The sequence below is a fragment of the Psammomys obesus genome, unplaced genomic scaffold (assembly GCF_907164565.1).
Source record: "Psammomys obesus unplaced genomic scaffold, mPsaObe1.curated_primary_1811, whole genome shotgun sequence".
NCBI lineage: Eukaryota > Metazoa > Chordata > Mammalia > Rodentia > Muridae > Psammomys > Psammomys obesus.
The window spans coordinates 309569-333497 of record NW_026596345.1 but is presented as its reverse complement, the minus strand read 5'-3'; the positions used below and the strand labels follow the sequence as shown (position 1 = coordinate 333497).

At 39.7% G+C, this 23929-nt stretch overlaps 1 protein-coding gene across 1 annotated transcript in view; it reads left to right on the top strand.

The window, feature by feature from the left end:
• Window positions 1–2816: 2816 nt before the first annotated feature.
• Nme8 (NME/NM23 family member 8) overlaps window positions 2817–23929 on the top strand; it is a 44887-nt gene continuing 23774 nt past the window's right edge. Inside the window, exons 1-10 of the mRNA XM_055597246.1 lie at window positions 2817–2849; window positions 2937–2994; window positions 3179–3285; window positions 6147–6218; window positions 9118–9234; window positions 9852–9918; window positions 11018–11091; window positions 17654–17746; window positions 19700–19893; window positions 20931–21106. Coding sequence (XP_055453221.1) covers window positions 2817–2849; window positions 2937–2994; window positions 3179–3285; window positions 6147–6218; window positions 9118–9234; window positions 9852–9918; window positions 11018–11091; window positions 17654–17746; window positions 19700–19893; window positions 20931–21106 — 991 coding nt within the window. The remainder of the gene's footprint in view (window positions 2850–2936; window positions 2995–3178; window positions 3286–6146; window positions 6219–9117; window positions 9235–9851; window positions 9919–11017; window positions 11092–17653; window positions 17747–19699; window positions 19894–20930; window positions 21107–23929) is intronic.

Below are 23929 nucleotides of genomic sequence, written 5' to 3'. Positions count from 1 at the left end.
AAGGTGAAAAGACTGAGGTTTTTTGTTGTTGTTGTTGTTGTTGTTGAATACGTTAAATAGCATTAGCAAACAAAAATTCTCAAAGCTCTCACTACTTTAGTATTTTAGGAACGAGGGGACCATGAACTTCTACGAAAGCTTTGTTAGAAAACTCACTTTCAGTTAGCACAATAAGTGGCAATCTGAATTATTTTGATTGCATCAAGTTCCAGTCTGGGCTCGCTGCGTGTGTGGCAAGCGCTCTGCCGGGCTACGGCCCTCCCGGAACACTTTATATCTTTTGAAGTCATGCTCTGTCATCAGGCTTTGCCTCAAGCAGAAACAACAAGGAATAGTAAAGAAGCAGACATGCATGCCACTCCTCAGACTTCTTGATTTAGTTCTTAACGATATGGATCTCACAGACACGTGGCTGTGGTGGCCCCTCGAGCTTGGGGAAAGTATTGTTGGAAGGAGTAGGTAGCAGTTCTTGCTGGTCAGCCTGCAAGGGGAGTGTAAAGCTGCTGAACCCTTCTATTTCAAAGTTTGTGCTCTTTCCCCAAAGATAGCAAAAAAAAAAAAAAATCTTTTGGAGAAAAGGCATACACTGTGTTGTTTCTGGAGAGGAGGCAGTGGGAAGCCCATGAGCTTAGGGGAACAAAAGAGTTCCTGGAAAAGTGAGATGGCGTGTTAATGGAGAAGAAAAACCAGGTAAAGTTCATCCTCATGAAGCTGAAATGTATCTCTCTGGGGGAGATTTCACGGACAATCCAACAGAATTGGAGGCAATATCAAGATGAGCATTTCACAGGTACGCCTTCCAAGGCAAAGACAGACACACCTTTCCGTGTGTACACCAGGTTTCTAATCTTTAACCACCTCTCAACATAAACGCCCTTCCCTATCTCCTTCTTCTCTTTCTGCATCATTGTTACTGCTTTGGATTCATTTCTTTAGAGTTCAGACAACAAGTAAAGGTATCATGTCTGCAGTGTCAGTTTTCAAATGCAGCAGATCCTTAGCCTTTCTGACCCATCACTTGTTACAAGCTGCAGCTCCAGATGAAAACTGTGTTCCTGTAAACACGGATAGTTACATTTTACACTAACCATATTTTGACTTGTGTGGCACATGGGATATGAAAAAAGCATTGAGAGAATAGACGCATAATTAAATAACAATTTTCTGAAGAAATGGGCAAGGTTCGGGCGAGGTGTGGATTGATCACTCATAAATGTGGTAATGGCTGTCGGCTCTCTCGGGCAGCAAAGGCAAGATAACTTTGGTAGTTGCAACTTTTCCCAGAAATTTTGTGTAATAACTGAATAAAGATAACTGGAGCCAGGCGAGGTGGCACACGACTGTAATCCCAGCACTCAGGGAGGCAGAGGCAGGAGATTCTCTTTGAGTTCGAGGTCAGCCCGGTCCACAAAGTGAGTTCAGAACAGCCAAGGCTACACAGAGAAACCCTGTCGCAAAAAACCAAAACCAAAACCAAAACTAAAACCAAAACCAAAACCAAAACAAAATTAAATCCTTAAAATAAAAGCTCTGTGAGCCCAGTTCTTAAGTGGGAATGGGAAGAAGGAGAGGGTGAGGGACTTTTCTGCTCCAATAGGAAGAATTCGTATCCTTTACTGCAAGGCGCAGCCGGTCACAGAGGCTTCAGGGCCTAGGAGGGGACTTGTCAGGTCAGCCTTGAGAAGCTTCGCTGGGAACCTTGAAGTGCTGAGGAGCACCGGGAAGGTGGTGGGTGACATTGCACCCTGGACAGCCTCAGAGACTGCAACTCAGCAGGAGGCAGCGGGGGGAGGGGTCTTGAGGAGTTGGAAACCTTCTCTTTCAGGCTGTGCAGGCTGTGCCGCGGAGTGGTGGAGGACTTTTAGGGACCAACTGCCTGTGGGCTTGGTGCTCAGTTCCACCTGCCGCGGAGTGGTGGAGGACTTTTAGGGACCAACTGCCTGTGGGTTTGGTGCTCAGTTCCACCTGCTGCGAGCAGGAGTCTCGAGCCTCCACCACAGGAAGGGAAGGGCGGGTCGGGCCTCGAGGGCTGAACGTTGGCGCCCTTGCCCTTCATCTTCCAGGGGGTGATACCAGGCATCCCTCATCCCCCCCTGTAGCTGGACCTGCTGGGGAAGAAGGCAAAGCAGGAGAACTGCCACCCTCAGCCCGCGCCTGACCCAGTAGTCCAGGTACTGAATTTCATACTCCAAGGGGCCATAGACTCCAGCAAGGAAGCCAATTAAAACTGGCTTTAAAGGTCTCAGTCTGGCAGAGAGGCCCATTTTGCTATGGTTTCTAGCAGTCTTGTTGGGATGTAGCCTTAGAGGCTAGTCCTTTCTTTCACCTAAATACCTGCTACTACCCATCCTTGATGCTAACACGCATGGAATATTTATTTTGTGCTCTAGAGAACACTATAGTGATTTTGTTCCGAAACGTCAATAACCTTGGGATGAGCATATCTAAAGAGCATGTTTATAGCCAATTAACATGTTCTGCTGGTGTAGGAAAACACTACAATATGAAAAAAAAAAAGCAACAACACAGTTTGACTTTAGAATATTAAAATGCACACAGATGACAGAGAGAGAGAACGACTTTAAACAAAAGCCCCTAACATTCTTACATTGCTTTGATTTGTTGGGAGAATCAGTGCCCAGCATGCCCTCGTCTGCCTGTGACATCGACTGCACTCTAGAGGCCAGTCTGAGCGGACCAGCATTTTCTAAAAGAAATTGGACAGTACATTAAGATGTTCTTTGGGTACACAGAGAGAACAGTGTTCAGATTTCCTCATGTTTTGTATTTTTTTTTTCTCATGCAGAAATACACAAATGGCAAGCAAAAAGCGTGAAGTCCAACTACAGGTGGGTGGGTCCGTCCTCCCAGCAGGACCCTAGGGTGCAGTGAAGTTGCTGCAGCTTTACCGGGTTTTCCTTTTTTTTTTTTGGCAGGCAGTCATCAATAGTCAGAACTTGTGGGATGAGATGCTGCTGAACAGAGGTTTAACAGGTAGTGGGCTCTCTGCTGTCTGCATCCAGGGTTTGTTCCCAAGCGCCTGGGAACACCTTGCAGAACACAACTTGTTGTTTCAAAGTTGCCTTCCTGCCTTCCCTGGGCCCCTCAGCTGGGGTGGGAATGTGCCAGCCTCTCGATTCTTTGACTCTGCCTTCTCATAAGCGTCACCATTCTCCAGTGATTGATGTTTACCAAGCCTGGTGCGGACCTTGCAAAGCCATGCAACCTTTATTCAGAAAACTGAAAAACGAACTGAACGAAGATGAGATTCTTCATTTCGTCGTTGTAAGCTTTTCATTTTCAGTGTGTTTACTACTACATCAGAGCTTAAGGATTCCCCAGTACTTCAAGTACTGTCTTAATTTATGCAATCTGTCAATCTTTAAACAATGTTTGCTTGGCAGTTTTACCATATGTTTAGTTCTATTTGGTTTGAAAATTAATATGCTTCTTTTTACCTAATTCCTGTGATGCTGAGATAATTCATCAAGACTAAAATCCTCAGAAAAATATAAAAAATGGAAATATTTCTGTTGATATTACCTCATGACATGGTCAGTGTGTGTTTCTGAGTTAAGATTATGGGGAACTATTTCCTGGGTGTTATGTGGTAGATCCCTGAGTGTTTAAATATGCACAAATATTTCACTTTCAGTTATTAGTTATCAAAAGTGATAAGAAATTAAGTATTATAGCCAAATTAATTTGACTCAATTTATTGATGATTCCATTTATATCCAGTAATAATATGTAATTCAATCTATACTCAATTAACAGTTGGTTAGAATCTTATGGGCCAATATGCCTCTGTGCACAAACAGAACACTTGAGAACTATCTAGACCAACTGTATTTTCAGTTTTAATTAATTTAGATTTAAAAACTGATGGATGTTGAGATAGTTCAGTAGGTAAAGGCACTTGTTGGCAGGGCCTGATGACATGAGTTTGATCCCTGGGAGTCAAATGATGGAAGAAGAGAAAGATTCTCTCTTTTCTTGTCTGCCTGTCTGTCTGTTTCTCTTATACACACACACAAATAAATTTAAAAAATTTTAAAAACTAATATTACCATATTAATTTTTTGTGATATTTAATAATTGAAACAATTTGGCAATGTGACTCTATTTTTTATTAGAGGTCAATATTGATTAAAAATTATTTACTGAATATCCATCATTAAAATGTGCTTTAAATATAAATTTTTGTAAAATTGTGTTTTTTAATGTTTATTGTAAAAAGTGATGTGAAACACACCATTAACATTTTTTACATTGACTACATGCTGAAACTGATAATATATTTGAGTTAAGGAAAATATTTCATTGATTATTTTCACCTGTTTCTATTTTAAATGTGACTAGTAGAGAAGCTAAAATATGTTTCTGTAAGACCGATGTATACCTGAGCCATCCGGCTCTAGCTGCAGAAACGGATGGCTGGTGTGTGCACTTTTACTCCAGATCTCTAAACTATGAGGCAGATACAAAACCTCTACCCACTGCGTCTTAGGTGTAGGCTTTCACTGCCCTTCAAGGAACACTCAGGGGCAGTTTAATTCCTGGCTTCACTTGGTGGCAACCAGCCATTCCCTTCTGTAGAAACTTTCTGTTCTTCTTTTCTTTATAATTTTTAGTTTTGTGTGTTTGTCTGTGTGTGCATGTAGGTATGCATGTATGTATATATGTGTGTATGTGTGTATCTGTGTGTGTATGTCGCTGTGTATGTCTGTGTATGTATATTTTTGTGTGTGGGGGGGTGCCATTGGGGGAAATGTTTGTGTGTAGGTGCATATATGTTGAATGTAGATGTCCCAAGACAGGAACAGTCGTTTTATTTCCTCAGATGGTCAGAGGAAATGAGAGTCATACCTAAGCTTTATGAGTACATAGCTTCAGCCGAGCCCAGAGGGTTTCTATCTAATTATCCCTAGGCCTAGGCCTGGAAGCTTCTAGCCTCCTGTAATCCTGGACCTTGAAGGCTTCAGGTTCCAGCCTCCATCTGCTAACCTGGACCTGGAGTGTGCTCAGCCTCTGAGACTTAGTGCTGAATAAGCTCACCTTTTCTAGTTCTTCCTGAACGCTGACTGGCTAGTTCAACTCAGCTCTTCTGGCTTAAAATTCATCTCCAAGCTGACTGAATCAAACTGGCTTCTCTTGGCTTCGCACTGAATTGCTGTGCTTAGAAAAACTGCCTCTGAATTCCATGAACTGAGCTGCATGTACTCAACTACTCAACTGAACTACACCAAACTCTACTGAACTGTATTGTACTCCAGAACTCTGCTGTATTGTGTACTGTCTCCTCTCTCTCTCTCTCTATCTCTGTGTGTGTTGCTCTTAAGTAGCTTCCCTTTCCTGTTTGTTCTCCTGAGAGTTGGGAATATCCCATCTCTGACTGATTCTGTCAAATCTTTCTCTAGTTCATCACTTTGTCTACCCCTCAATTAGACATTATTGTTTGGGGTTAAAGGTGTGTCCTCTCTATGTTCCAGCCAGAGGGATTAAAGGTGTCTACTAAGGGTGTGTGCACAATCCAGCTGGATCACAAGGACCTAGTTCTTTGGATTTGATCCCCTGTCAGAGAAGCCCTGTTGCTGGATTAAAATTCCCCTACACAAGAGACAAAAGGTGTTGAATGCCCTGGAGCTGGATTTACATGTTGTCGGAAAGTCACTGCTTTTCTGACAAAACAAGTGAGGCAGCCTCATGCTTGCCTGCAATACAGTGTTAAAAGAGATCTTCTGTGCTGGTTGAGGGGATGTCAAGCGAAATATAGAGCCAGATGTGTCCTTTTGGGAGGAAGTGAAAGATATTCTTTCGATCAAGGACACTTGGGCTGGAATGGGCGGGGGAGAGTGGTAATGGCAGGATCAGGCAGTGAGGAAAGTGGAAATATAGAAGTGAGTTTGTCTAAGGAGAACACTTTGTAAAGGAGAATACTGAAAGGTCCAGTTGGCACCGAATAACCAAATTAGTGTGAGTTGCTAACACATGTAGTTTGATCCTTAATACAATTATCACAAACCCAGAAATGCTGAAGTCCCCAGAAAAATTGTGCATGCTTCTATATCATTTGAACATAGCATACAGAATAGTGTGGATATTGCTTTCTCATTATTGTATCAAATATTTGCAATATCGTTCAGGCTGAAGCTGACAGCATCCCGATTCTGCAGCCATTCAGAGATAAATGTGAGCCTTTGTTCCTCTTTAGTCTCGTAAGTATAGCGTTCATCATCTCATTATCGGAGCCACGTGAAGGAGCAGGTAGCACTGACAATTGCCATGGGGCTGTTTGCCGGCACTAATAATTGCACAGTGTTTGCCTTGTCTCTATTTGTCTGATAATAAATTCAATAATTTGCCTTCAGGGAGCTTGTTAAGACTATCACACAAATAAGACAGCATTTACTGGAGTGAGAAGCCATTCTCAGAGGAGCGTCAGGAGAGAATTGGTTCTAAGTATCCATGGATTTCTGCAAAAGCATCTCTCTAATCATTCTTTCTAATGCATTTGCTTTCATCTCCGTGTTTACAAATGTTTAGAAATAGTGTACAAGGCTTATTCCAGGAGTTTCTATCATTGTTTTCTGGGATGGGGGATTGATAATTTTGTCTTCATTGTACTTTAGCTGTATTTGGCAGTGGACACACAACTGTACTAGTTGGAAAACAACCTAGTGAACATTATTTTCTAAAGCCAGTCTACAGCTAAGTACTCAACCATGTGTTAGTCAAGAGTAACGACCACTTGGTCAGCCTTCTGGTTCAGGGTACTTATTTTTCAATAGTAGAAATATTTATTAATAGTACTTTTTGTATATAAGCTATTGATCTTGTTAAATAATAATCTTTCAGCTATTTCAAGAAAATGAGCTTTTGCATTAGTTGACTAAAAATAGAACTATGTTCTTGCACTATGTTGAATGTATAGAGTTTGATGTATAGTATTTTCAGCTTTGAAGAAATATGGCCTTTGTTTAGAGTGATGGTTTGAGGCCACCTCACCTATTTGTATTTTAAGGAATGAGAATAAGAAACTACACAAAGGAGAGAACTGGCTGGTTTGGAACATTCTGCCTGCAGCCTAAAAGTGGTGATTTTTTTTCTTTCAGATTTTGTAAGATTCATGAGCAAAACAGATGTCTCTCTTACTTCCCATCACTCATAGTTTAGTTGGTTTATTTTCCTTTGTTAGCTGGAATCCATTACATTTGATTAGTTTGCTTTTTCTTCCACCTCATATCTTAGAGTAAGTTCTGCTCATAACTGCACAGTTTGGCATGTGGTTTAAAGTCTGATTTTTCAAACCTAAGTTATCCTGTTCCTATCTGGGTTTCATTACCTACCTTGAAACATCACTGTTTCCTGACTTGTGTATTCTTATTTTCCTTTCTATCAAAGATTTTTTTTTTCCAACATATCTCATCCACTAAGCCCCATGTTCAAGCCTCAGGCACTTTAATCTGAACATACCCCATTAATGACAATTTATGGAGGAATAATATTCCCTAACTACAAAACTTCCTTCCAGTGGATTGTTCATTTACTTAAATATTTCCATACCAGCCTCTTCATCAGTCAGCTTTTCTTAGCTGACAAAAACTTCATTCTACAACATTTCAATGAGAATAGCTCTCCTCAAGAGAATTGTCAGGCTGGAATTGAACTGAGAATGCTTAGACCTGTAGAAAGACAGACATCTTCTCTTGCTCCCTGAAATCCTTCTCACAAAGTAGGAAAAAAACAAAAACAAACAAACAAACAAACAAACAAAAAATCTTTACAACTGGAATTTTAATCAGGAGGCTAGAGGAATGGCTCAACAGTTACATCTGCATCACTCAATGTTTCATAGTCACGATAACTTCAGCTCCAGGCTGACCCCTGAAGCACACATGCGCGCGCGTGCACACACACACACACACACACACACACACACACACACACACACACTGAAAAATAGAATAAATCTTTAAAAAAATTAGCTATGGACACATTCTGCATCCCAGCATTCTAGTGACCTTTGGCTGACGGAAGGAGGCCTTGTCCCCCCCCTCCCCAAAATGCCCAAGGCCCCTTATAGTCTGAATTTCCCTGGGTGTGAAGATCATACATCTGGGTTTAGTTCCACTTTTTCAGGGAGCCTCTTCACTTTCCATGTCTCCTATAGATCCTTTGCCCTTGTAATGTTATTCCTTCTGCATAGCTTATTTTCTTTTTTCCATTTCCCCTGTATGTTTTTTATTCATTTTTTATACCTTAAAGTAAGAAACATTTCCTGATACCAGATCGTACCTCAGCTGATCTCCCTGATCAGACATGGTCTTGGAGATATCCCCAGTGTTCTCAGTGCCTCTTAATGGCACCTACTGTAGTTGCCATTTCACATTTCTGTACTTTGGTGGGTCTTTTAGGGTTTTTTTTTTGTTTGTTTGTTTGTTTGTTATTTAATAAGGTTGTATACAAAGCCTCTCATTCCATGCCATCAGGTCTGGTTGCATGTCCATAAACTAATGTTTAGAACATATAAAGCGAAAGATAGAAAAAAGGCACGTGGCATCTCTTCTTTCTCACTGTCAATCTGAGACTACATAGTCATCTACCCGGAGAGTTCTACTTCGAGTTCCTGCCCAAATTTCCTTCAATGACGGATTATAACAGAGTCCAGATAAATCTTTTTTATCTCCTAATTGCCTTTGATCAGTGTGTTTTATTACACCCAACAGAAAGGAAATCAGAACATCGTCAGAGAAAATTAAAGGCCCTGTGTAGAATACCTCTCATTTAAAGCAAGAAAGAATCAGACAGGCATTTGTGAGCTTGTGAGCACTCCTGTAGGGTGCTAATGTGCTGTGATGGGAGTAAAGCCAGAGGTGGGCAGTAGGGTAAGGACACTGTAGGGAGATGGAGACACAACTATGACTTATTTGGAGGACAGTGTGGAACTCTAATTGCTGATGTTACCAAATCCAAGTGGCCTTTCCTATCAGTACTACTTTCAAATGCTGATCATGGTAGCTGAAAGAGGGTTGGTGGGAAACAAGTTAGTCTGGAGTAAATGTTAATGACTGACTTACTGTGAAAATGAAATATTCTTCATACTTTCTCTTGTAGAATGGTAAATTTATTGAGAAGATTCATGGTGCAAATGCACCACTTATCAACAGAAAAGTCCTTGGCTTGATAGACGAAGAGAGGAAGATTGCAGCCGGTGAACTGCCTCGTCCTCAGGTAATATTATTGGTGAATGGCTATTATATTTTAAGTGCATCATATTTATGTTTTCCTAAGGCATTTTCCCTAGCTACATGGCTTAGGCCATTTTATGTCACTGTGATATAATACTCAAGATGGTTGGCTTGTAAAGAGGATGTGTGTTGGCTCCTGGTTTCCCAGGTGTTACTCCACTTCCTTCCTGTTGCTTTAGGGCTGTAGCAAGGCGATTTGTAGTGGAACAAGTTGCTAAACTCAGGTGAGGGGAGGCCAAGAAGTGAAAAAGAAAAAGAAGAGGAAGAGATCCTTCAAGGGTGTGTCCCAAATGAACTAGAGTTCCAAGTAGGCCTTACTTTAAAATTTTCCACAACTTCCCACTACCATCCCAGACTTGACTTCAGCCTCTGAAACACTGGCCTCCGGGGCTGCTTTGTGGAAAGTGTAGCACTGTCTTTCTAGCAAGGTGCTGACATGGTCCAGCCTCCTTAGGAAACATGCTGCCAATGCAAATCAAAGGGTCCTTTGTGTTTTAACTTCTACCCATCTCCTGCTTTTGTTGACTAGAAACAAAATTTCTAGGCATTCTTTCCCTATCACACTTAAGTAACTGTTTTGCTTTCATTTCTCTTTCACAGCATGCCGAAATTCTACTAGCAGATTCCTCTGAAGAAGAAGCTGAAGAATCACACAATGATAGTGCTAGTAAGAATCAATGTAACAGAGACCAGCTGCTGTTTCTGCACATGCTCTTTCACACACGGTTGCAGCAAGGAAGAACGCCTATTTCAGTGTTAGTCACTACAGGGCTATCCTGATTTGTAATGGTTCCTAACTTGCAAGACTTGGCTCCTGCCTTTGATTTCTGCTTAAAGATTCTTCAAGGCTTACCTAGGAACATATGATCCCATCTCCTGCAACAGAACTGGGCAGCCAATTTCTAGTTCATTTTCCACCTCCAAACTCTGTGAAAATAATTTCTCCGTTGAATTCTGTGTCTTTGATTTTTATCTCAGTGGAAAATTTCATGCCTTTACTGGATTCTCTATGTGTTTGTGTGTGTTTGTCAGTTTGACTGTGTGCATGTGTGTCATGCACACTCGTGGGTGCGTGTGTTTCTTTCCTGGGGGCCAGTAAAGGCAAAGAGTTGCACCTAGTGTTCTGGAGTGATGGCTGATGTTAACTGTCATTTTGACAGAATGTGAAATCACCCATAGCAGAAGTGTCCGCGGACGTTAGTGCAGAATATTCTTTATCAGGTTATCTGAGGTGGGTAGATGGGAACCTTGTAGGTGGAATCATTCCCAGGGCTGGACCCTGAAGTGCATAAAAGGGGACCAATACCTGAGCAGCAGTAGCCGCTTGTCGGTATCTGCATCTCTCCTGTGAATGTGATACGAGCATCTGGCCACCTCTACCTCCCTACCATGGGGATCTTGATCTATGAGCCAGAATAAACACATTCTGCTGAAAGTCCCTTTTGTCAGGTATTTTATCATAGGAACAGGGAAGGTAACTCGGACACCTTGTGCAGGAGGTCTGTGGTAAGAGAGCACTTCTTACATGGTGGGTCTGTTGGTTTCTGGTTTGTGTTTGCACAGTGCATAGCTGAAGCCTCACTGACTTAGTCACACCGTGGGTGTGCCCCTAGTGTGTGGGAATGGTATCAGAGCTGCATGCCTGTATACTCATACAGTGCCCCCTTAAAAGCCCAGACATTGTCAATTCATATTTCTATTTCCAGACTTCTCTTGATTCTGGTTCTAAGCTAAAAAAAAAAATTAACTTTTGGTTTTTCTCTTAGTGGATGCTTACAGTATGGCTATTTTCAAACCTGATACTGTACTCAGAAGAAAACATATAGAAATTAAGGAAAAAGTAAGTAATTCTTATCAAAAGTTGTTTAAATTCATTGCAATATAATAGGACTATTCGGTAACTCATCTGAACCTATCAGTGTTTCTACCACGTGGCTAGCTCTTTGCCTGTTTGCTCTGCTCCGTCTGTTCCCTTCCACACCTCCTTCAAATTTCTCACATCTGCTTGCTTTCCCTGTATCACTCTATCTGCCCAGAACGTCCACTCCATAAGACTGTTGAAGCTATTCACCGTCAGATCTTCATTATGACCGATCAGCAGCAAGATAACCTGATATTCTCTAGATTGCATTTAGGCAGGTGAAGAAGGGCAGATATTTTCAAAAGTGAAAACACGGTGATGGGTTATAGAAATAACAATGCCAAAATCCTGCGAGCACTTGGCTCTCTGCAGGTACAGAATGAACAACTTAAAATATGTAGACACACTTTCATACAAAGTGAAGAAAAGGTACCCCAACAATAAGAATGTTTTCTGATTTTTGGAGGGCAGGTGTATTGTAGCAACACGACTGATTTTTTTATGTTGATGTTGTACACAGCTACTTTGCTCAAGTTTATCAGCTCTTAATTTTCTGGTAGAATCTGTAAGATTGTTTAGGAATGGGATCCTGTCATTTCTAGATGAGAAATGACATGGCTTCCTTCCTATTTGTGTTCCTGTTGTTTCTTTTTTGTGTCTTCTTGCTCTATCTAAGATTTTTTTTAGCTATATATAGCTAACAGTACATTGAATAAGGGTAAACAGAAGGGATACTCCTGTGTCGCTCCGGAGTCTAGAGGAGATGCTCTCTTTCTTTCTGTGGCTAGCATAGTGCTGGCTATAATCCTTGTTATGTTTGGATGTGCTCCTTCAACCTCTACTTTCTTCAGGAAATTTCCTTTTTTCTTTCCCCCCCCCCCTTTTTTTTTTTTTTTTTTTACAATTTGTTCATTATATGTGCTGACTGAAGCTCCCCTCCTTAACTCCTCCCAGTCTCACCCTCCTTCCCTCTTTTCCTCCATCCCCTTACCCTAGTTCACTGAAAGCGGGAGTTCTTCTCCTCTGCCATCTGCCCACAGGTTATCAAGTCTCATCAGGACTGTCTGGATCCCCTTCCTCTGTGGCCTGGTAAGGCCGCATTGCCAGGGGCAAGTGATAAAAGAGCAACAGACTAAATTCATGACAGAGGCAGCCCCTGATCCCCGATCCCTTTATTCGGATAACCACATGGAGACTGAGCTGCCAATTGGCTCTATCAGAGCAGGGGGTCTAGGTCCTCTCTATGCATGGTCCTTGGTTGGTGCAGGATCTGCAGGCTCCCCAGAGCTCAGGGTTTTTTTTTTTGTTGTTGTTGTTGTTTGTTTGTTTGTTTTTGTTTTTTAGCTCTGTTGGTCTCATTGTGGGGCTCCTGTCCCCTCGTGTCCTTCTATTCCCCCCTTCTTCCATAAGACTCCATGCATTCTGCCCAAAGTTTGGCTGTGTGTCTCAGCATCTGTTTTGATCCCCTGTTGAGGACCCTATATAGTAGGCTCCTATCCTGTTCCATCTCTTTTACCACTTCTAGTGTCTATCCTGTTTGCCATTCTGAATGAGATTTAAGCATCCTCCCTAGGGTCTTCCTTGTTGTTTAGCTTCTTTAGGTCTGCACATTTTAGTATGTCTATTCTATATTATACAGCTAATATCTGCTTATAAGTGAATGTATACCATGTGTGTCTTTCTGTTTCTGGGTTACATCACTCAGGATGATCTTTACTAGTTCTATCCATTTGCTTGCAAATTTCATGATTTCCTTGTTTTAAATTGCTGAGTAGTATTCCATTGTGTAAATATGCCACAATTTCTATATCCTTTCCTACACTGAGAGGCATCTAGGTTGTTTCCAGGTTCTGGCTATTACACATAAAGCTACTATGAACATGGTTGAGCAAATGTCCTTGTTGAATGGTGGGGCATCTTTTGGCTATATGCCCAAGAGTGGGAGAGCTGGATTTTTGTGGTAGTTGCTCCAATATTGCTCCAATATTCTGAGATAGTAACAGACTGATTTCCAAAGTAGTTCTACAAGTTTGCACCCCCACCAGCAATGGAAGGGGGTTCTCCTTTCTCCACATCCTCTCCAGCATGTGTTGTCACTTGAGTTTTTTTCATCTTAGTCATTCTGATTGGTGTAAGATGGAATCTCAGAGTCATTTTGATTTTCATTCCCTGATGACTAAGAATGTTGAACATTTCTGTAAGTGTTTCTCCATCATTTTATATTCCTCTATTTAGAATTCTCTGCTTAGCTCTGGCCCCATTTTTTTAATTGGATTATTTGGTTTGTTGGTATCTATTTTCTTGTAAAGGACACTTGTCAACAAAACAAAATGGCAGCCTACAGTATGGAAAAATATCTTCACTAATCCTACATCCGACAGAAGGCTAATATCCAGAATATATTAAAAACTCAAGAAATTAGACATCAACAAACCAAATAATACAATTAAAAGATATGGATTTTTCTTACAAAATGATATTCAGCTTTGTTGAAACCTTCTCTACTCTGATTGAAATGATCATGTCTGTCTTTTATTCTGATTGTCAGCTGAATTATGCCTATTGATTTGTGTCTATAGAATAAACTTTGTATACTGCAGTGAAATTAACCTGGTCATGATGTATGATCTTTTGGTTTGCAAGACTAGGAATGAGAATTTTTGTGATTATGTTCACTGTGGAGATTGATATGTAGGTTTGCTTTGTTGGGTCCTAATCCTGCTATGGTATCAGAGAGATTTACTAGTAATATTCCTTCCATTTCTATTGTATGGAAAGTTTGAGGAACATTAGTATTTCCTCTTTAAAGGTTTGGCAAATTTCAACAGTGAATTCATCTGGACTTGAACCTGTATTTTTGAGAGGTTCTTGTATTGCTGCTCCAATCGCACTGACTTATAGACACATCTAAGTTATTTATTGAATAACTTAATTGAATTTTTGCAGATAATACATATCTAGAAAGTTATTCATTTCGTCTAGATTTTCTATTTTGAAATATAAAATTTCAAAGTTACTAATGCTTCTCTGTATTTCAGTGGAATCTGTATTAAATTCCCCTTGCCATCTCTTATTTACTAATTTAGGTCTTCTTTCTCTTAGTTATTTTAAAAAAAATGGTTTTCCATCTTATTTTATAAAAGATTTGAGTCTTTGTTTGATTGATTCTATGTATTGTTGATTTAGTTTCCAATTTAATATGTTCTATCCTGGTCCTTATTATTTATTACTATCTCTTAGATTGTGTTTGAGGTCCAGCTGTGAGTTCTTTCCTTGAGAATTCTCAGATACTTCTTTTTTTTCCTTGGCCAGATACTTGTTATGTAAGTACTCATAGCTATAAAGTTTACTCCCACACCTGTCCTAGCTATATCCCATAGGTGTTGGTACCTTTGCTCTCATTGTCATTTTTTTCCAGAAACTTTTTATATTTCCTGTTTGGTTGTTTCAATGATTCACTAACACTCAAGGCTGTATTGTTTAGTATCAATGAATGTAAATACTTCTCATAGTTTTCTTACTATGGGTTTTTAGTTTGATGGGACCATAATCTGATAAAATACAGAGAATTGTCTTTTTTTTATTTTTGATAAGTTTTGGTTTATGGCCTAAAGTATTGTTTATATAGATACAGGTCCATGGGCTACTGAGAATAATGTGTTTTGTATATGTAGGATGGAATATTCTGTATCTCTCCAATAGATATATGTTCACTTTAAGGTTACACTGTTGATTTTCAGTTTGCATGACAAATCTAAAATTAAAAGTATGGCACTGAAATCACCTGTTTCATGTTCAAACTGACCTTTGAACTCTGTAATATTTGTGGCTGAATATTTGGTACATGTATGTTTATTGTTGGCATATATTCCTGCGGAATCATTCCCATATAATGCCTTTAAGAAATCTATTCTGTAACAGTACCACAATTTCTGTCTCCATTCCTCCACTGAGGGACATCTGGGTTGCTTCCAGGTTCTGGCTATTACGAATAAAACTGCTACAAATGTGGTTGAACGAATGTCCTTGTTTTGTACTTGAGCATCTTTTGGATATGTGCCTGGGAGTGGTATAGCTGGATCTTGAGGAAACACTATTCCTAATTGTCTGAGAAAGTGTCAGATTGATTTCCAAAGTGGTTGTACAAGTTTACATTCCCACCAGCAATGGAGGAGGGTTCCCCTTTCTCCACAACCTCTCCAGCATGTGTTGTCACATGAGTTTTTGATCTTAGCCATTCTGATGGCTGTAAGGTGAAATTTCAGGGTGATTTTGATTTGCATCTCTTTGATGGCTAAGTATATTAAGCATCTCTTTAACTGTTTCTCTGCCATTCTTTATTTCTCTACAGAGAGTTCTCTGTTTAGCTCTGTACCCCATTTTTAATTGGATTTCTTGATTTATTGCTTTTTAAATTCTTTAGTTCTTTATATATTTTGAATATCAGCCCTCTGTCAGATGTAGGGTTGGTGAAGATCCTTTCCTAGTCTGTAGACTGTCATTTTGTTCTGATGACAGTGTCTTTTGCTTTACAGAAGCTTCTCAGTTTCACGAGGTCTCATTTATTGATTGCTGATCTTAGAGCCTGTGCTGTTGGTGTTCTGTTCAGGAAGTTGTCTCCTGTGCCAATGAATTCTAGGCTCTTCCCCATTTTTTCTTCTAACAGATTTAGTGTATCTGTTTTTATGTTGAGGTCTTTGATCAACTTGGACTTTAGTTTTGTGCTGGGTAATGAATATGGATCTATTTGCATTTTTCTACATGTAGACATCCAGTTGGACTAGCACCATTTGTTGAAGATGCTGTCTTTTTTTCATTGAATGGCTTTGGCTTCTTTGTCAAAAATCAAGTATTCATAGGTGTGTGGGTTTATTTCTGGGTCTTTTATTCGGTTCCATTCATCCTCTACTTTTACACAATGGAATACTACTCAGCAATTAAAAACAAGGAAATCATGAATTTTGCAGGCAAGTGGTGGGATCTAGAAAAGATCATCCTGAGTAGAGGTATCCCAGAAAGAGAAAGACACACATGGTATATACTCACTTATAAGTGGATACTAAACCTATAAGATAGGATAAACATACTGAAATCTATACACCTAAAGAAGATAAACAAGAAAGAAGACCTGGGGTAAGATGATCAGTCCCCACTTAGAAAGACAAATGGGATGGATATTGGATGTAGGGGAAAACAAGTAACAGGACAGGAGCCTACCACAGACGACCTCTGAAAGACTCTACCTAGCAGTGTAACAAAGCAGATACTAAGACTCATAACCAAACTTTTGACAGAGTGCAGGAAATCATATGAAAGAAGGAGGAGTTATTGTGACCTTGAGAGGACAGGAGCTCTACAAGGACCAAATATATCTGAGCACAGAGGTCTTTTATGAGACTGTTTCTTCAACCAAGGACCATGTATGGATATAACCTAGAACCTCTGCTCAGATGTAGCCCATGGTAGCTCATTATCCAAGTGGTTACCCTAGTAAGGAGAACAGGGACTATTTTTGACATGAACTCAATGGCTGGCTCTTTGACACCCCCCCTCCCCAAGGGAGGAGCAGCCTAGCTAGGCCACAGAGGAGGACTTTGCAGCCAGTCCTGAAGGTACCTGATAAGCTAGGGTCAGATGAAAGGGGGGGAGGTCCTCCCTAATTAGTGGACTTGGAAAGAGGCAGGGAGGAAATGAGGGAGAGTGGAAGTGATTGGGAGGGAATGAGGGAGTAGGCTAGAGCTGGGATACAAAGTTAATAAACTGTAACTGATATTAAAAAAATAAAAATTTAATTAAAAAAAGACACACACACAAATCTATTCTGACTAATTTTGGTTGGATATATACTTTATCAGATATCAGGATTACTAGGTCAAATTGTTTTCAGTTTCTGCTTGCTTGATAGATTGTTTCTCATCATATGATCTCAGTCTACAGATGTATTTACTGGTAAGGTGTGTTTCCTGGAGATAGTATATTATGGAATCTAGTGTTTCAATTGAGTTAGCCTTCAAAAATAGAAACATGGGAAAAAAAGAAGCTAAAATAATTTTGAACATAATTAAGAAGTACTTTTAAATTTCTATCTCGTGACTAATTTAGAAAGTTATATACATACATATCATATATGTGTACATATATTACATATGTATGTATATATCAACTTTCTGAATTATTTATAAGATATATATATATATATATATATATATATATACACACACTTATGCAAATACATAAGTTGGATTTCCTTGGAATCATGTTTTTATTTTCCTCACCCTTCTGTGTTAGCATTGATTAAAGTCCACTCTAATAAAAATATTTTGAAATGACTGATGGAAGTTTTAAAAATATGGATATCTAGGGAGTATCAAGGGAAACCTTTATACATTTCTGAGCCACTTCAAACCCTGTGGATTTATTGTGGCCTTTACCTGAAAATGTGAAAATCCAGGTAGTTTAGTTAGTTCTGCATTAAACAGCTCTAATTTGTTTTAAATGTTTTCCTCTATCATGTTTGCTTCTGACATCATCTGAATTGAAGATTGCCAGAGAAGGATATCTCATTGAAGCACAGGAAAATATGTTTCTCCCTGAAGATCTAGTGAGAGTATTCTATTCTCATATGGCAGACCAGGTAAGAAGGCTTTTAAAAAGTCACTGTGTACTCATTTACATCTCTACGCACAAACACACATGTACCTATCTATTCAACGACAGTGATTGCTGTAAGTTTAGATTTTCATTAACTTCAAAATTAATAATTCTAGCCAACTGAATAAACTTTTGGTGTCTTGATGATGTCTACATCTTGGTGATGCCCAAGATGGCATCTCTGGTAACATCTCCAATGTAAACAGTAGCACCCAGGCAAGACTGGATGGTTTGTTTTGTTGAAGATTTTTTTTTCTGCTATGCTTTCTGGAAGAGAATGATAGCCAGTCTTCTCCTATCAATTTTCAGCCTTGACGAAAGTACTGCTTTCCATCTGCTACATAGGGATCTGTAACTCACTTATTCGCTGAGTCATTTTCTTAAAAGCTATACTCCAGCAAGTTTTGTTCTTCGTGGAGAAACATGCTAAAAACAGTATTTATAAAAAAAAAAAAATTAAAGTGGAGGTGTGACTTGGAGATTAGGAGACCTATCTTCTAAAAACACTCTGCCTATGTTATGGGCAGTAACCATGTGTGGCTATTTGAATTTAAATTCATTCAAACCGAATAACATCTAAAAATTGGAGTTTTATTGACACTAGCCACATTTCAGGTGATTATGGAGCCATGTTCAGCAATATTGATAGAGAGTGCCGAGTATGTTACCATATGCAAAGTTCTACTAGTCAGCCCCTTTATAATTGATCTACCACTCTACTTATCACTCTTGGTCCCAATTTCTGCATATGAGAAAAAAAAAAAAGAATTTGGCCACACATGTCATCAATATGTGTGTACTTTTATGAAAACCCACCTTAGGAATGTCATCCAGAAGCTGTTGTGTTTGTCAGATTTCTGTCACTGTCAACTGAAAAGGAGGAAAGTTTCATTTTGGCTTATGAATTCAGCCATTTCATTTCACAGTGGCCTGGACCCATAACTTTGGTGTCTGTGTTGAGGCAGAGCGTCATACTCAGGAGATCACGGTGAACTAAAGCTGTTAGCTTTGTGAAGCCAGGGAACAAAAGTGGTAGAGAGGAGATGTTAGGGTCCTGATAACTGCTTCAAGGAAATACCCAGGACTGTACAGCCTTAAATATTTCATTACTTTCAATAGCAATGTTGGTGTCCAAGCCTTTATCACATGCCACTGGAGGACATTTTGGATCTAACTGTGAGAATTACTGAATTGGAAAGTTCGGGATTGAACACCAAAAGATCTCTCTGTATCTGTCTTTGTCTCTGTCTTTGTATCGATCTGTCTGTCTGTCTGTCTCTCTCTCTCTCTCTCTGTGTGTGTATCATGTGTGTTAGTTCTTTGGGGGATTTTCTATGGCATATTCAATCATTCTTTCTGCCTTTCCCATAACTCCTTCCAAAATTTTCCCCACCCAACTGTGTCTTATTTAAAAAGACAAGACAAAAAACAAAAAAAATCTAAAACAAAATCAAATTTGATTGTGACACCATGCATAAGACTTGCTCAGGCTGAAGCCAGTCAAAATTCCAGCATGGAAAGGGAAGGAGGGCACAAAGTCCCATTTTTAGCTAAGGACCTATTAGCAATGATAGCTGATGGGAGAGTTTTCTTTAAGTTTGTGGCCCCTGGACCATGCTCTAATGCAAGGCCTCACTCACACCGGAGTATGTGGGCAGCTGAAGACGGTCTTTTAAGAAGCCTTTCAGATAAATCAGCAACCCCCTGTTGTTGCGACATAGTTGTGCTACACTTTCCTAAAAACCATCTTCTTCTAGTTGTAAATGTCTGCTGTGCCAACATGTTCCTGCAAACAGGTTTGTAAGGACAGCATAACATCGCTAGTGACCACGGAAAGAAAAGATTTCACTTTTTTTTTTTTTTTTTTAAACAGTGGCTGCATTTTAATACAACTGCGTCAGGAGACTGAGGGAAAGTTTCTCGTTTTCTTTTGTAGCCCGACTTTGAAGAGTTTGTGTTTTCTGTAATAAACGGCCTAAGCTGTGTGCTCATTATATCTCAAGGAGAAGAAGAACACCTTACCCAGGAGGAAAACCAATCTCAGGCTGACACAGAAGAAGAACCGCTTGAGAACACTGAAGAGCCTCACCCTAGGGTCACACCTGAAGTGTCAAAAAAGAAACGGGACAGGTAGGTAATAAATTATAATAATAAGTTATCATTTATAATGTGTCACCAGGCCATGGAGCACAATGCCCAAATGCCTCCAAACCTAATGTTTTTACATGGATACTACAAGTTTACCTTTTAGTCAGCCTATTATATTATGTTCAGAGAATGGGGAGTTCCCTTGAATGTTTATGACAAGAAAATTATAAAGAGAATAACTTTCCCTGGTTGCCTTTATAAGCCTGGCATACCATCTGGCCTCATTGTTTCAGGCTTAGGAGAATGGGTCAACCCTGCCCATTCTCCAACATCAGCCATTTTCTTCCATCTTCTAGGCTCTCTGTTTCATTTAAGACAGTTACTCTTATAAAATTTCTGGTGACAAAAATTCATATAATTAGGTAATACATTTTTAAATATTCCAAAATGAGCAAGCAGTTTTCAAAACATTGGCTTTGTGTATTGCACATCATGACTTTTATTCTGCTAAAGACTAAGGGCCAGAGTTTGACACAACAGTTATGCAGGACATGCCTGAAGGAGTTTGGTGAGTAAGAAGTTATTTTTATATGTGAGTATGAAGGCTTTGTGGCTAGGTCTGCTACTTCTCTGTGTACCAGTTCTGATACAAATTCTGTCTGGGACTCCCAAGAGGTTTTCTTCTTTCCTTATAAACTGTGGGGTTTTCTTGTGGTTTCCAGTCACTGCATATTTTTTTTAGGTAGCAGGCAATTTTAGAATTTGTTAAGCTATTGTATTTCTGGGTATGGAACTCAGAGCCTTCTGCATGCTACCCAAATGTTCTACTCTTGAGCAAGGTTATGCTACCATTTACTTTCAAGTTTTAAGGAGGATAGAGTAATGCAAAAGGGGATTCAGTGGATACCAATGGGCTTTGGAAACAGTGGGAATTACTTTCAAAGAGACAATGTGAGGGCAGAAAGAAGCATTGTATTGTGTTATTACATTCTAAGTCATTCATTAACACAAAAAATTTTAGGCATTTCTCTTACACCTTATCTCATAATAATCTTAGATTATATTTTGGATTTCAACAGTTTGCAAGAATTTTTGGAACGTCAACATATATCTGAGTTTTGCGATATTTTGGATGATGTGCCTAAGGTTTCCAAGTTCATCGATATCTTATTCCCTAACTTTAAAACCATGAAAAGCATGCATGTACAAAAGACTCTGGCACTGATGTATCCAGAAGTCTATGAAGAAAGGAAAGGTAGGAAGTAAAGCTCAGAATAAGAACTTGGTAGGTACAACTTGAATATTGATTTATCACTTTCACAATAATAATGGGCAGAACATGTTTAGCTGAAGAACATACAAAGCATTTACTAACCTATGGCTTTGCAAGAGTCTGTCTCAGCATTGTCAATGTCTTAAAGGATACAAGGAACCAGGATAACTATTTCATGTCTGCAGTGCCTCGGCACAGAGCTGTGGGAGAGCCTGATTACTAATGTGGCATGAATAAGATAATGTACCTACTGTATTTTGTTTATAAAAATTAGAAGAACAAGATGAGAAGGCACACATAGAATACCTGGTGTTCTCTTAGTGTTAGTTTTTATTTGCTTTTGTTTTTTTTCCAATACTGGACACAGTGCCCAGGCTCACATACTTGTAACTAAGTATACTGATACTGAACTACAGCCCCATCCGTAATTACTGGTCATTTTAAACCCCACCCCATCATCACACAGCAGAACAAATACTTCATAGTGAGAATGGAGGTTCTATATAACTTCATTCATTCATCCATCCATCCATCCATCCATCCATCCATCCATCCATCCATTCATCCATCCAACTGTCCATCTGAAAACAACCTTGACATTTGTGTAGGAGCTTTGACACAGGATCAAGGCTAGCATTATAGAACACTGTATGGTAACCCTGCGTCTATTTGTATTGGGGCCAGGTAATTTTCTTTTGGGGGGGTGTGGGTTGGTCACTCATCACATGCTACATTGCCAAATTCCTGTCATCACTCTTAGCTTCTAGATATCAGGAGTTTCCCTCCCAAGCTAAACTGTAACAACCACAAATGTCTCCAGTCAGCAATTGTCAAGCATGTTGAACAGGACTGAGAATCACTGACTGTGTTATGTGTTGTCTGCCTTGGGAGATATGGAAACTCCCACTTTCTATTGACATGCCTTGATTTCTTTTGATTTCTTTTCCTCGGACAAGCTGATGTGTTTGTGTGATGCTGACTGGAAACTGATGTTGTGCAGGAATAATGACACACCATGCCTCAAAACAAAAGGTTCAGTATCTGTAACATTAGGTGTAATGTTCTCTACTGATGCTCTTTCTTAGGTTAAGGAAATTTCCACATATTACATGGCTTGAGGTGAATATTCTTTTTGTTGTTGTTAATGCTTGTATTTCTATGTTATTTTGCAATGCTGGGGACTGAGTTTATCATATTGTAAATGAGTGTTGTTATTTTGTAATTTATTCTTTGTCTACCTCAGTTATGTATTTTTTTTCTGTATTCTATACTATGGTGGACTACTTTAATTTTTGGATCAGCCTGGCACACCTTGCTTGCTTGTATATTCTTGAGAACTGTGTCTGTAAATATGGGGAATGTTGGTGTTTCCTTTTATGATAATCTGGTCTGGGTGTCAAGAGCAGCACTCACAAAATGAGAACAAAAAGTATTTCCTCCCTTGTTTTCTAGAAGGTATAGAAGGTCAATCACTTGACGTTATCTTTTTTAACTTTTCTCACTTTAAAAATTTTATTTATCAGTTTATTCACTTTATATCTCTGCCGTAGCCCCCTCCTTCATCCCCTCTTAATCCCACCCCCTTCCCTTATCTCCTCCAGTGCCCTTCCCAAGTCCACTGATAGAGGAGTTGGTTCTTCTCCCCTCTGACCCTAGCCTATCAAGTCTCATCAGGACTGGCTGCATTGTCTTCCTCTGTGGCCTGGTAAGGCTGCTCCCCCATCTGGGGGAGGTGATCAAAGAGCCAGCCACTGAGTTCATGTCAGAGACAGCAGAGACAGTTCCTGTTCCCATTCCCAGGGAACCTATTACTAGGGAACTCACTTGGACACTGAGCTGCCTTAGGCTACATCTGTGCAGTGGTTCTAGGGGTTCAAAATTACCTCCATGTACGGTCCTTGGTTGGAGTATCAGTCTGAGACCTCTGTGTCCAGAATTTTTTTGTTTTGTTGCTCTCCTTGTGGAGATCCTGACCCCTCCAGGTTTTTCTATCTCCTCTTTCTTTCATAAGATTCCCTGCATTCTGCCCAAAGTTTGGCTATGATTCTCAGCATCTGCTTTAATACCCTACTGGGTGGAGTCTTTCAAAGGCTCTCTGTGGTAGGCTCCTGTCCTGTTCCCTGTTTTCTCCCTCTTCCAATGTCCGTCCCGTTTGCCTTTCTGAATGAGGATTGATCATCTTACTCCTTCTTGCTTAGCTTCTTTAGGTGTGCAGATTTTAGTATGTTTATCCTATATTATATGTCTAATATCCACTTACAACTGATTATATACAATAGGTGTCTTTCTGCTTCTGGAATACTTCACTCAGAATGATCTTTTCTATTTCCTACCATTTGCTTGCAAAGTTCATGATTTCTTTGTTTTTAATTGCGGAGTATTTTTCCAATGTGTAAATGTACCACAATTTCTTCATTTGTTCCTCAATTGAGGGACACCTGGGTTGTTTCCAGATTCTTCCTATAACCAATAAAGCTGCTACGAACATGGTTGAGCAATTGTCCTTGTTGTATGCTTCAGCATAGTTTGGATACATGTCTAGGAGAGCTAAAGCTGGATCGTGAGGACGCACTATTCCTAATTGTCCGAGAAATCGCCAGATTGATTTCCAAAGTGGTTGCACAAGTTTACATTCCCACTTTCTAATTGCTTTCTGAGATTTGTTAGTTAAGTTACCTATGCCTGGAGTTGTCTGTTTTGGAGATTTGATTGGTTTTTATATTTCATCCTTTTGGATCTTTTATCATGACCATGTTCTTTTTTAATTAATAGACTTTGTGGTTTAGAACATTTTTATCAAACAAG